Source organism: Hemiscyllium ocellatum, chromosome 44 (genome assembly GCF_020745735.1).
Source record: "Hemiscyllium ocellatum isolate sHemOce1 chromosome 44, sHemOce1.pat.X.cur, whole genome shotgun sequence".
Lineage (NCBI taxonomy): Eukaryota > Metazoa > Chordata > Chondrichthyes > Orectolobiformes > Hemiscylliidae > Hemiscyllium > Hemiscyllium ocellatum.
In genome coordinates this window covers 1,455,968-1,468,870 of record NC_083444.1, presented here as the reverse complement: position 1 = coordinate 1,468,870, position 12,903 = coordinate 1,455,968, and the positions used below count along the sequence as shown (strand labels likewise).

Here is a 12,903-nt window from a genome sequence, read left to right as displayed (position 1 = left end):
ACCTGTTGGACTCTAACCTGGTGTTGTGTGTTGTTTAGCTTTATCCACTCCAGTACAACACTGGCTCCTCCACATTCCAGAAATGGAAGCAGTGCAGTGAGTGAATAGAAGGGAATGGAAGAGTGCCAGGGATTTACTGTAGGTAGACCCACAATGCCAGGGAGTGAGTGCCAGGGTTTTACTGTAGGTAACCCACAATGCCAGGGAGTGTGTGCCAGGGTTTTACTGTAGGTAGACCCACAATGCCAGGGAGTGTGTGCCAGAGTTTTACTGTAGGTAGATCCACAATGCCAGGGAGTGTGTGCCAGAGTTTTACTGTAGGTAACCCACAATGCCAGGGAGTGAGTGCCAGGGTTTTACTGTAGGTAACCCACAATGCCAGGGAGTGAGTGCCAGGGTTTTACTGTAGGTAGATCCACAATGCCAGGGAGTGTGTGCCAGAGTTTTACTGTAGGTAGACCCACAATGCCAGGGAGTGTGTGCCAGAGTTTTACTGTAGGTAGACCCACAATGCCAGGGAGTGAGTGCCAGGGTTTTACTGTAGGTAACCCACAATGCCAGGGAGTGAGTGCCAGGGTTTTACTGTAGGTAGACCCACAATGCCAGGGAGTGAGTGCCAGGGTTTTACTGTAGGTAGACCCACAATGCCAGGGAGTGTGTGCCAGAGTTTTACTGTAGGTAGACCCACAATGCCAGGGAGTGAGTGCCAGGGTTTTACTGTAGGTAACCCACAATGCCAGGGAGTGTGTGCCAGAGTTTTACTGTAGGTAGACCCACAATGCCAGGGAGTGAGTGCCAGGGTTTTACTGTAGGTAACCCACAATGCCAGGGAGTGTGTGCCAGAGTTTTACTGTAGGTAACCCACAATGCCAGGGAGTGAGAGCCAGGGTTTTACTGTAGGTAGACCCACAATGCCAGGGAGTGAGTGCCAGGGATTTACTGTAGGTAGACCCACAATGCCAGGGAGTGAGAGCCAGGGTTTTACTGTAGGTAGACCCACAATGCCAGGGAGTGAGTGCCAGGGTTTTACTGTAGGTAGACCCACAATGCCAGGGAGTGAGTGCCAGAGATTTACTGTAGGTAGACCCACAATGCCAGGGAGTGAGAGCCAGGGTTTTACTGTAGGTAGACCCACAATGCCAGGGAGTGAGTGCCAGGGATTTACTGTAGGTAGACCCACAATGCCAGGGAGTGAGTGCCAGGGTTTTACCGTAGGTAACCCACAATGCCAGGGAGTGAGTGCCAGGGTTTACTGTAGGTAGACCCACAATGCCAGGGAGTGTGTGCCAGAGTTTTACTGTAGGTAACCCACAATGCCAGGGAGTGAGTGCCAGGGTTTTACTGTAGGTAACCCACAATGCCAGGGAGTGAGTGCCAGGGTTTACTGTAGGTAGACCCACAATGCCAGGGAGTGAGTGCCAAGGTTTTACTGTAGGTAGACCCACAATGCCAGAGAGTGAGTGCCAGGGTTTTACTGTAGGTAGACCCACAATGCCAGGGAGTGAGTGCCAGGGTTTTACTGTAGGTAGACCCACAATGCCAGGGAGTGAGTGCCAAGGTTTTACTGTAGGTAGACCCACAATGCCAGGGAGTGAGTGCCAAGGTTTTACTGTAGGTAGACCCACAATGCCAGGGTAAAAAATGAGGTCTGCAGATGCTGGAGATCACAGCTGCAAATGTGTTGCTGGTCAAAGCACAGCAGGCCAGGCAGCATCTCAGGAATAGAGAATTCGACGTTTCGAGCATAAGCCCTTCATCAGGAATAAGAGAGAGAGAGCCAAGCAGGCTAAGATAAAAGGTAGGGAGGAGGGACTAGGGGGAGGGGCGATGGAGGTGGGATAGGTGGAAGGAGGTCAAGGTGAGGGTGATAGGCCGGAGTGGGGTGGGGGCGGAGAGGTCAGGAAGAGGATTGCAGGTTAGGAGGGCGGTGCTGAGTTGAGTGAACCGACTGAGACAAGGTGGGGGGAGGGGAAATGAGGAAACTGGAGAAATCTGAATTCATCCCTTGTGGTTGGAGGGTTCCCAGGCGGAAGATGAGGCGCTCCTCCTCCAGCCGTCGTGTAGTTGTGTTCTGCCGGTGGAGGAGTCCAAGGACCTGCATGTCCTCGGTGGAGTGGGAGGGAGAGTTAAAGTGTTGAGCCACGGGGTGATTGGGTTGGTTGGTTCGGGCGGCCCGGAGGTGTTCTCTGAAGCGTTCCGCAAGTAAGCGGCCTGTCTCACCAATATAGAGGAGGCCACATCGGGTGCAGCGGATGCAATAGATGATGTGTGTGGAGGTACAGGTGAACTTGTGGCGGATATGGAAGGATCCCTTGGGGCCTTGGAGGGAAGTGAGTGTGGAGGTGTGGGCGCAAGTTTTACATTTCCTGCGGTTGCAGGGGAAGGTGCCGGGGGTGGAGGTTGGGTTGGTGGGGGGTGTGGATCTGACGAGGGAGTCACGAAGGGAGTGGTCCTTGCGGAACGCTGATAGGGGAGGGGAGGGAAATATATCCTTGGTGGTGGGGTCCGTTTGGAGGTGGCGGAAATGGCGGCGGATGATACGTTGTATGCGGAGGTTGGTGGGGTGGCCAGGGAGTGAGTGCCAGGGTTTTACTGTAGGTAACCCACAATGCCAGGGAGTGAGTGCCAAGGTTTTACTGTAGGTAGACCCACAATGCCAGAGAGTGAGTGCCAGGGATTTACTGTAGGTAGACCCACAATGCCAGGGAGTGAGTGCCAGGGTTTTACTGTAGGTAACCCACAATGCCAGGGAGTGAGTGCCAGGGATTTACTGTAGGTAACCCACAATGCCAGGGAGTGAGTGCCAAGGTTTTACTGTAGGTAGACCCACAATGCCAGGGAGTGAGTGCCAGGGTTTTACTGTAGGTAACCCACAATGCCAGGGAGTGAGTGCCAAGGTTTTACTGTAGGTAGACCCACAATGCCAGGGAGTGAGTGCCAGGGTTTTACTGTAGGTAACCCTGAATGCCAGGGAGTGAGTGCCAAGGTTTTACTGTAGGTAGACCCACAGTGCCAGGGAGTGAGTGCCAGGGTTTTACTGTAGGTAACCCACAATGCCAGGGAGTGAGTGCCAGGGATTTACTGTAGGTAGACCCACAATGCCAGGGAGTGAGTGCCAGGGTTTTACTGTAGGTAACCCACAATGCCAGGGAGTGAGTGCCAGGGTTTTAATCTAACCAGATTTGTATCCAAGCCTCACCAGACTTACTCTTAGGATGGAACAATTGCGCTGAGGTGTGGAGAGGTTGAGGGAACACTGGACGTTTTGAGGACTGCGAGGTAATCTCATTGAAGCAAACAGAATTCCTCCAGGTTCGACAGAGTCGATGCAGGAAGAGCTCTTCTCCCTGTCTGGGAGTGGGGGCGTGGAATCCAGGCCAGGGCACATGGTCAAGGAATAGGAGTTTGATAATTTTGGATTACAATGAGAAGGAATTTCTGCTGTAAGGGGATGTTGAATGTTTGAGTATGTTCAAGACAAAGGTGACAAGATATTAAAGATGGTATGGAAACTTGGTGTTGAGGTAGAAGATCAGCCATCATCCAGTTGAATAGTGGAGCAAACTTGGTGGGTGTCACTAATTGATTGTAGATTTTGGAAGAAGTGACAAAGAGGATTGATGAGGGCATAGTACTGGACATAGTCTGTATGGACTTCAGTAAGGCGTCCTCATGGTAGACTGCTTCACAAGGTTCGATCACATGGAATATAGGAAGAACTAGCCATTTGGATATAAAATTGGTTCGAAGGTAGGCGACAGAAGGTGGGAGTTGAGGGTTGCTTTTCAGGCTGTAGGCTTGTGACCAAGGGTTGGTGCTGCGTCCATTGCATTTTGTCATTTATGTAAATGTTTTGGATGTAAATATAGGCGGTATGGTTTGTAAGATTGGAGATGATACTAAAATTGGAGGTGTCAACGGCAGTAAAGAAGGTTATCTCAGAGTACAACGTGATCTTAATCAGTTGGGCCGAGGAGTGGCAGATGGACTTTAATTTAGACAAATCTGAGGTGCTGTATTTTGTGAAAGACAAATCAAGGCTGGACTTAATGTTAATGTCCTAGGCAGTGTTGCTGAACAAAGAGAAATTGAGGTGCAGGTGGTAGCTCCTTGAAAGCGGGGTTACAGATAGACAGAGTAGTGTGGAAGGCATTTGGTATGCTTGCCTTTATTGGTCAGTGCATTGAGCATAGGAGCTGGGAGGTCATGTTGTGGCTGTACAGGACATTGGTTAGGCCACTTTTAGAATACTGCATGCAGTTCTGGTCTCCCTGCAAAAGGAAGGATGTTGTGAAACTGGAAAGGGTTCAGAAAAGATTTACAAGGATGTTGCCAGGGTTGGAAGGCTTGAGCTAAACGGAGAGGCTGAATTGGCTGGGGCTGTTTTCCCTCAGAGGCTGAGGGGTGACCTTATAGAGGTTTATAAAATCATGAGGGGCATGGGTAGAATGAATAGTAAAGGCCTTTTCCCAGGGTAGGGGAATCCTAGGTTTAAGATGAGAGGGGAAGGATTTAAAAGGAATCTAAGGGGCAACTTTTTCACACAGACGGTGGTACGTGTATGGAATGAATTGTGAGAGGAAGTGGTGGAGGCTGGTACAATTACAACATTTAAAGGCATCTAGATGGATATATGAATAGGAAGGGTTTGGAGGGATATGGGCCAAGTACTGGCAAATGGAACTAGATTGGGTTGGGATATCTGGTCGGATGAGTTGGACTGAACGGTCTGTTTCCATGCCGTACATCTCTATGACTCTGTTCCTCTAAATGGCTCATTCCTGCTCCTACTTTATTTGTCTATCACATTCTCCATTTAGGCCACTCATAGAGGACTTACTAGTCAATATTTCTTAAAATTCTTCTTGTTTTTTATGGGCTTCGCTGGAAAGGCTAGCCCTTATTGCCTGTCCTTAATTAATTGATCTTGGACTGAGTGGTCTGTTTGGCCATTTCAGAGTGTAATTAAGAATTGTTGTGGGTTTGGAGTCATGTCAGGGCCATACTGAGTAACCAGAACTCCAAAAGATATTATAGTGCCTTGAAACATTAGTTATCTTTTTCACTGCACAGAGTCTGCCAAACCTGCTTAATTTTCCAGCATTTGCTGTTTTTATTATGAAAGAACAGTTATCAGTTTAGAAGGTGTTTGTAATATCTTACTGTGTAAATAAGTACAAACATGTGAAGAATTTGGCTCAAGTTCTATTCACAGCAGCTTACTGGAGTATAACAGTCTGTTGTAATTGTAGAATCCTTGATGAGTTGACGAAAGAGCAGCGGAACCTCTTCCGAGACAGAATCAAATTCCTGGACAAGAAAATTACTCCAGGCCTGACGAAGCTTCAGTGGACGGCCAGAACACTGTCCAGTTACTTCATTGATGATTGCCGGATGCATGCGCGACAGGTAATGGATCATTCACTCAACTCGCATTAGCGGGGAACTGCAGATCGCTTTCATTTCCAGCATGCATCATCCCACTTCATGAGGGGTAAAGGAACCCCCCCCCCCTCAAAATATATTCCGAAAGTAGCTTAGATTTATCTTGTTCTTATTTTAAAGGTAAGTGTGAGGTGCTGTGTTCCAGATGCAATTCGATTGGTTGAATTACTTGAGTTTACACAAAACATAATGTATTTAAACACAAAAGTTAAAACACAACAAAAGAAAGAGGAATTTGGAATAACAACTCTACTGGAAAACTTAACAGAATAATAGATACAATAACTATGACTACTTAACTGTTCTAATATAGTAAAATCCCATAAACACACTCTTGGCAAAAGACAAATTCAGGAAACAGATTGTCTCACATGCAATCCTATCAGCAAGAAAGAGATACATGCAGTAGCTCCAGTGTGAGAGAGAGAGAGAGATCTTTTCCTTCCACAGTCTCAGTTCACACCCACTAACTAACTAAACAAAACCTGCGAAATTCTAGGTCTGTCTGTGTCTTCACCCACTCAGGCTGCTTTTACTGTTCCAATTTAAAAAAAACACCCAAGGCTTCACAAGTTGTTTATCTTCTCACGGACTGTTTTGCGCCTGTCCCCCAATCTGTCTCTAAAAATAAAACAGGACAAAACACACCCCTAAAAGGCACAACATTGTCACAGGAGTCTGGCTGTTGGAGTGGACTGGTGGGTCCTGGTGACTGTGTCAGTATTTTACAGGTGGTTCACAGGGAGGGTGTCAGTATCGACAAGGAATCCCAGGAGGTGTTTCAGTATTTACAGGGGATCTCCGGGGGTGTGTGTCAACATTTTTGGGGTATTCCCAAAGGAATATATATATATATATATATATATATCAATTAATAGTCACAAAATTTTATTAATTTGAGAGATCTGTCTGTTCATTGAAGTGGTCTTCATTCCTTACAGCTGCAGCTGACAATTGATGAGTATAAAGCGTCCAGTCAGGCAATAAAACAATACGCCTATCAGATGAGTGAAATGCTGCTGGTGCATATCGACAGTAAGCGCACGTACAGTGACAAGGAGTTTCGAGAAGCACAGCAGACACATCAAGAAAACATCCAGACAAAACTACTAAAACTACACAAGGAGGTTGTAACAATCATGCGTCAGACATATCTAGTCTTTAAGAGTGACGGATCTGAGGTGAGTTTGATGTGTATATGTACTATCGAGGCATCACAATCCTTTTATTATTTTTCCTTCTCTCATTACTAGCCTGGGTTACAAAATTCCTACATCTCGGAGATCATTGCTGCTATCCCACTCACAAATATCATTACCCATCCTTCAAGATTGGAAGGTTAACCTCCTTTTGTGAAGGGAGAATACTGTAGGTGCTGGAAATCTAAAATGGCAAAAAGTGTTGGAATTACTCAACAGATCAGGCAGCATCAGCAGAGAAAGAAAAGCAAAAGTGAACATGTTGGGTCAATGACCTCTCATCAGAACGGAGTAATGGTGGCAGTGGTTTTGGGGAAGGGGAGAGGGGTTGAAGAGGATGAACTAAAGAGATTTTGGATGAGACTTTGTGTGTTCATTTCCACTTCAGTGGAGAGGTTCAGTCAGTTCTCCAGAAGGTGTATTGTGATGACAATTCAGGAAGTGTGATTAATACTTGGATTCTAAAGTCGAGGAACAATCTTAATTTGATTTGTATTTACATGGTTTGATTTGTATTTATTGTCACTTGTACCTATGTAGAGTGAAAAGATTTGTTTTGTGAGCAGTACAGGCAGATCATAACAAACAAGGACATCCAGATCAAAGGTTGCTTAGACAGAGCGAGACATACAAGATTACGGCTGCACAAAGGGATGCACAAAGCAAGATCAACATTAGATTTGTAGCCAGACGGGTCCACTCAGCAGTCTAATAACAGGAGCGATGAAGCTGTTCTGGAACTTGTTGGTACATATGTCCAAGCTACTGTGACTTCTGCCTGAAGGATGAGGTTGGAAAAGAGTATTACTGGGGTTGGAAGGGTGTTCGATGATGTTGGCAGCCTTTCCGTGCCAATGAGAAGTGTAGATATTGATTCTGCTAAGAAAGGTTGAATGCAGTGTTACTTTCATTTTTAATCTCTGTGAGTGGAGGCAGAGTGTCTGAAGCTTTGTTCACATGCATTTAAATGTGATCTTTAAAATCCTTGAGGTGAACAATTCATTGCACTAGTAACAAAGGTAGAATAGGGAGAGAAATCTGACATTGCCTAGTGACAGGAGTCCAGTATCACAGAAAGACAGAGCCATCTGTAAGGTCAGGAAGAGTGCGTATGTTTAAGTCAGAGTAAAAGGATGCAGTTGGTTCAGTAGTCTCCAGAAAGTCAGGGCTGGGGAAAACTGCTAGGAGCTGGGAAAGAGGAATAACCAAATGTTTACTCTCAGAGTGTCGAGGGGTCAGTAAGAAGGAAGCTGCAGAAAGCAATTACAACTGATCAGGGAACTTTAAAGTGAAGGCTGGAAGGCGTGTCACTTAGGTTTGAGGATAATAAAATGGTTAAAATCTTTTTCTTTGAAATTGACTATTTTTAATTTTATAACATTGTCTAATATTTATTTGTAATAAGACTGTTTCAAATAGTTCTTGTATAGTGTAAAATACTTTGTGTTAGAATCATACAGTACACAAGAGGCCCTTTGGCCCAGTGAATGTATTCTGCCAAAGCTACGCTAAATTTACACTAGCCCCACTTTCCAGCACTTAGACCACAGCTTTGAATATTATGACACTTCAAGTGTTCATCCAAGTTCTTCTTAAAGGTTGTGAGGTTAGCTGCCTCAACTACCGTCCCAGGCAGTGCATTCCAGACCCCCACCACCCACTGGATGAAAAGGTTTCTTTCTCAAATCCCCTCGAAACCTCCTGCCTTTTTCCTTAAAGGTGTGACCCCACAGGCCCACTATTGACCCCCAGCTGAGGGGACCAGCTGCTTTCTATCCACCTGAGGGAGAGGGGATGGCATACTGATATCACCACGATACTGTTAATTCACAGGCCCAGGAATTGTTTTTGGACTCCCACCATGGCACATGGTGCCATTTGAATTCAGTAACGATCTGGAGTTCAGGCTCTAATTGTCATTATGAAACGGTTTATTGTCAATTGTTGCTAAACACATCTAGTTGACTTATGTCCTTCACATAATGCAGGCTGTCCTTACCTGGTCTGGCCTACATGTGATTTCTAAACCTCACCCACGACTCTTAATTGCCCTCTAGGTGATTATTGATGGGCAACAAATGATGGCCTAGCCCCATATCCCATGGATACCTTAAAAGAAACCCTGTCTAGGCCCCTTATAATCTTATGCACATCTGTCAGGCTCTCCTCAACCTTTTCTGCCCCAATCTTTACTCTCTATTGTGTGTGTGTGTGTGTATAATAAACTTTGATGTGCCTTTGTTAAAAGTACAGTGGCAGCTTCTTGGGAATATGTCCACTGACTGACCACCGTGGGAAACAAATCACAAAAACAGAACTGAAGCTCTATATCAAGCCAAATTTCATTTTGGGATCAGACTTGTCCATATTACTTTATCTGGCTTGGTATGGCAACTGCTCTGCCCAGGACTGTAAGAAACTATAGAGAGTTGTGAGCATGTGGGTGGCACGGTGGCTCAGCGGTTAGCATTGCTGCCTCACAGCGCCAGGGTCCTGGGTTCAATTCTAGCCTCGGGTGAGTGTCTGTGTGGAGTTTGCACATTCTCCCCGTGTCTGCATGGGTTTCCTCCGGGTGCTCCGGTTTCCTCCCACAGTCACAAAGATGTGTAGATTAGGTGAATAGGCCATGCTAAATTGCCCGTAGTGTTAGGTGCATTAGTCAGGGGGAATGGGTCTGGGTGGGTTCCTCTTCGGAGGGTCAGTGTGGACTGGTTGGGTCATAAATGCCTATTTCCATACTGTAGGGAATCTACTCATAGTCAAACTTCCATCTGTTGGTTCTATCTATACATCTTGCTCCCTCAGAAAGGCAGCCAACATTATCTGAGACCCCACCACCCCAGTTATAACCTCTTCCATCAGGCAGAAGATACAATAGCTTAAACACACCCACCAGCAGGTTCAAGAACACATTGTTCCCTGCTGTTATTAGACTCTGGAATGGACCTTTCAAATTTCAAACGTAATGCTAGTCTTGTTGTTTGTGACCCTTCTTTGCAATTGTAACATTGTTTCCTCACTCTGTTTTATTACCCGAATGCACTTTGTATGTGTAGTGATTGGAACCAGCTAGATTTTGTTGACTATGAGATACTTGATTGGGGTTGTTAACTTGGGACGATCAGGAAGGCCCTGGCTGACCGATATAACCAGGAGATTGAGAATCCCCTCAGCCTAGGGGAGCGACTCTGTGCTGGCTGGGCCGCAGTCAGGGTACACTGTTACCCAGGAAGGCCCTGACTGACCGATATTACCAGGAGATTGAGAATCCCCTCAGCCTAGGGGAGCGACTCTGTGCTGGCTGGGCCGCAGTCAGGGTACACTGTTACCCAGGAAGGCCCTGACTGACCGATATTACCAGGAGACTGAGAATCCCCTCAGCCTAGGGGAGCGACTCTGTGCTGGCTGGGCCGCAGTCAGGGTACACTGTTACCCAGGAAGGCCCTGACTGACCGATATTACCAGGAGATTGAGAATCCCCTCAGCCTAGGGGAGCGACTCTGTGCTGGCTGGGCCTCAGTCAGTGTACACTGATAACCAGGAAGGCCCTGGCTAACCGATATAACCAGGAGATTGAGAATCCCCTCAGCCTAGGGGAGCGACTCTGTGCTGGCTGGGCCGCAGTCAGGGTACACTGTTACCCAGGAAGGCCCTGACTGACCGATATTACCAGGAGATTGAGAATCCCCTCAGCCTAGGGGAGCGACTCTGTGCTGGCTGGGCCTCAGTCAGTGTACACTGATAACCAGGCAGGCCCTGACTGACCGATATTACCAGGAGATTGAGAATCCCCTCAGCCTAGGGGAGCGACTCTGTGCTGGCTGGGCCTCAGTAAATGTACACTGTTAACCAGGAAGGCCCTGACTGACCGATATAACCAGGAGATTGAGAATCCCCTCAGTCTAGGGGAGTGACTCTGTGCTGGCTTACCATAGCCAGTATACTGTGCGCAATTAAATATAGGGTGACTTGGTGACAGGGTACCAGTCTCTGTGCAGTTATTTCGGTATGGGATGAGCTGTCTGTACTGCATGCAAAACACACCATTTCACTGTACCTTGGTAGGTGGGACAATAATAAATCAAATCAGTATGCTGCCCTTTATTGTTAACCTAACTTATAAAGAAAGGCAGGAGGTCAGAGTGCTCACACCTTGAGGCAGTCCCAGCACCAATATTTCTGGGAGACAAACTACAAAGAATGTCAACGATAACGGCATTGGGCTAACGGTACAGTGAGACCATTGTGCCTCAATCATTTTGATGACCTAGAATCACACAGCTCAGAAGGAGGCCATTTAACCCACTGTACCTCTGTTGGCACTTCCAAAAAACTGCCCATTATTCCCACTCCCTCCTGCCTGATCTTTCAACCCTGTCATCCTTTATTCCCTTTAAAAGGTGTCCACTTCCAATCAACTTTGCTAATCCAGTGAGTTTGATAATTATTATGATTTTGATATTTAATCTCCTTTTGATTGTGGCTTTGTAGGTGCAGCATTATTGGTTGAATTATGCCAAAAAGGTTGATCGAACGGTGGAAGAAGCCTTCAGACTGAACATTAAACGATCATTGCTGGAGCTGTCCAAGGCCATCAATGGGGATGCCAAATCCACACCCAATGCTCTCTTCAGGGTCATGGTGACTCTTCTGGATGACAGTTCAGGTGGCCCACCACAGGTAGACCTCTTTCACAACTTGCTAGATTCATTGTAGATGTTTCATATTCGTCTGGTATTTGGAAGATTCAGGCTGATCCAGTAAACATAGTCATAGTATCATAGAGATGTACAGCACGGAACCAGACCCTTCGGTCAGACTCGTCCATCCCGAACAAATAGCCTAAATTAATCTCGTCCTATCCCTCCAAACCCTTCCTAGTCTCCTCTACATTGGGGAGACTGGGTGCCTACTAGCAGAGCGCTTTAGGGAACATCACCGGGACACCTGCACCAATCAACCACACCGCCCCATGGCCCAACATTCCAACTCCCCCTCCCACTCTGCCAAGGACATGGAGGTCCTGGGTCTCCTTCACCACCGCTCCCTCACCACCAGACGCCTGGAGGAAGAACGCTTCATCTTTCGCCTCGGAACACTTCAACCCCAGGGCATCAATGTGGACTTCAACAGTTTCCTCATTTCCCCTTCCCCCCCATCACCCTAGTTCCAAACTTCCAGCTCAGCACTGTCCCCATGACTTGTCCGGACTTGTCCTACCTGCCTATCTCCTTTTCCACCTATCCACTCCACCCTCTCCTCCCTGACCTATCACCTTCATCCCCACCCCCACCCTCACCCCCCTCTAGCTTATCTCTCCACACTTCAGGCTCACTGCCTTTATTCCTGATGAAGGGCTTTTGCCCGAAACGTCGATTTCGCTGCTCCTTGGATGCTGCCTGAACTGCTGTGCTCTTCCAGCACCACTGATCCAGAATCTGGTTTCCAGCATCTGCAGTCATTGTTTTTACCTTCCTATTCATATACCCATCCAAATGCCTTTTAAATGTTGTAATTGTACCAGCCTCCACCACTTCCTCTGGCAGCTCATTCCATACACGTACCACCCTCTGCGTGAAAAAGTTGCCCCTTAGGTCCCTTTTAAATCTTGCCCCTCTCTCCTTAGACCTATGCCCTCTAGTTCTGGACTCCCCCACCCCAGGGAAAAGACCTTGTCTATTTACCCTACTTATGTGATTTTATAAATCTCTATAAGGTCATCCGTCACTCCATGAAAAACAGCCCCAGCCTGTTCAGCCTCTCCCTGTAGCTCAAGCCCTCCAACCCTGGCAACATCCTTGTAAATCTTTTCTGAACCCTTTCAAGTTTCACAGTATCCTTCACTTAGGAAGGAGACCAGAACTGCACGCAATATTCCAAAAGTGGCCTAAACAATGTCCTGTACAGCGCAACATGACCTCCCAGCTCCTATACTCAATGATCTGACAATAAAGACAAGCTTCCTAAACACCTTCTAACCATCTTTATAAATCGTGCAAGACTCAGCTGGGTTGTCAGAGAGGGACTGTTTCTTCTTGTGGCTGGCGGGCTGGAAATCTGGAATCGGAGGTTGGAACTTAAGGTTTGAGCCAGACTGTTCAGGAGTGATATCAGGAAGCACTTCCTCACAGAGGGGAGTGGGAATCTGGAGCTTACCCCCCCCTCAACAGCTGAGGAACAATTGATAAAGCTAACGGTTTTTGGTGAAGAGAAATAAGAAATCTGGATCAAGGTGGAGTTGAGGTACAGCTGAACCATG

General features: G+C 46.9%; 1 protein-coding gene across 1 annotated transcript in view; it reads left to right on the top strand.

Moving 5' to 3' along the window:
* dnah2 (dynein, axonemal, heavy chain 2) overlaps positions 1-12,903 on the top strand; it is a 288,980-nt gene that overhangs the window by 76,613 nt on the left and 199,464 nt on the right. The window contains exons 13-15 of the mRNA XM_060854787.1: positions 5,253-5,409; positions 6,387-6,626; positions 11,136-11,324. Coding sequence (XP_060710770.1) covers positions 5,253-5,409; positions 6,387-6,626; positions 11,136-11,324 — 586 coding nt within the window. The remainder of the gene's footprint in view (positions 1-5,252; positions 5,410-6,386; positions 6,627-11,135; positions 11,325-12,903) is intronic.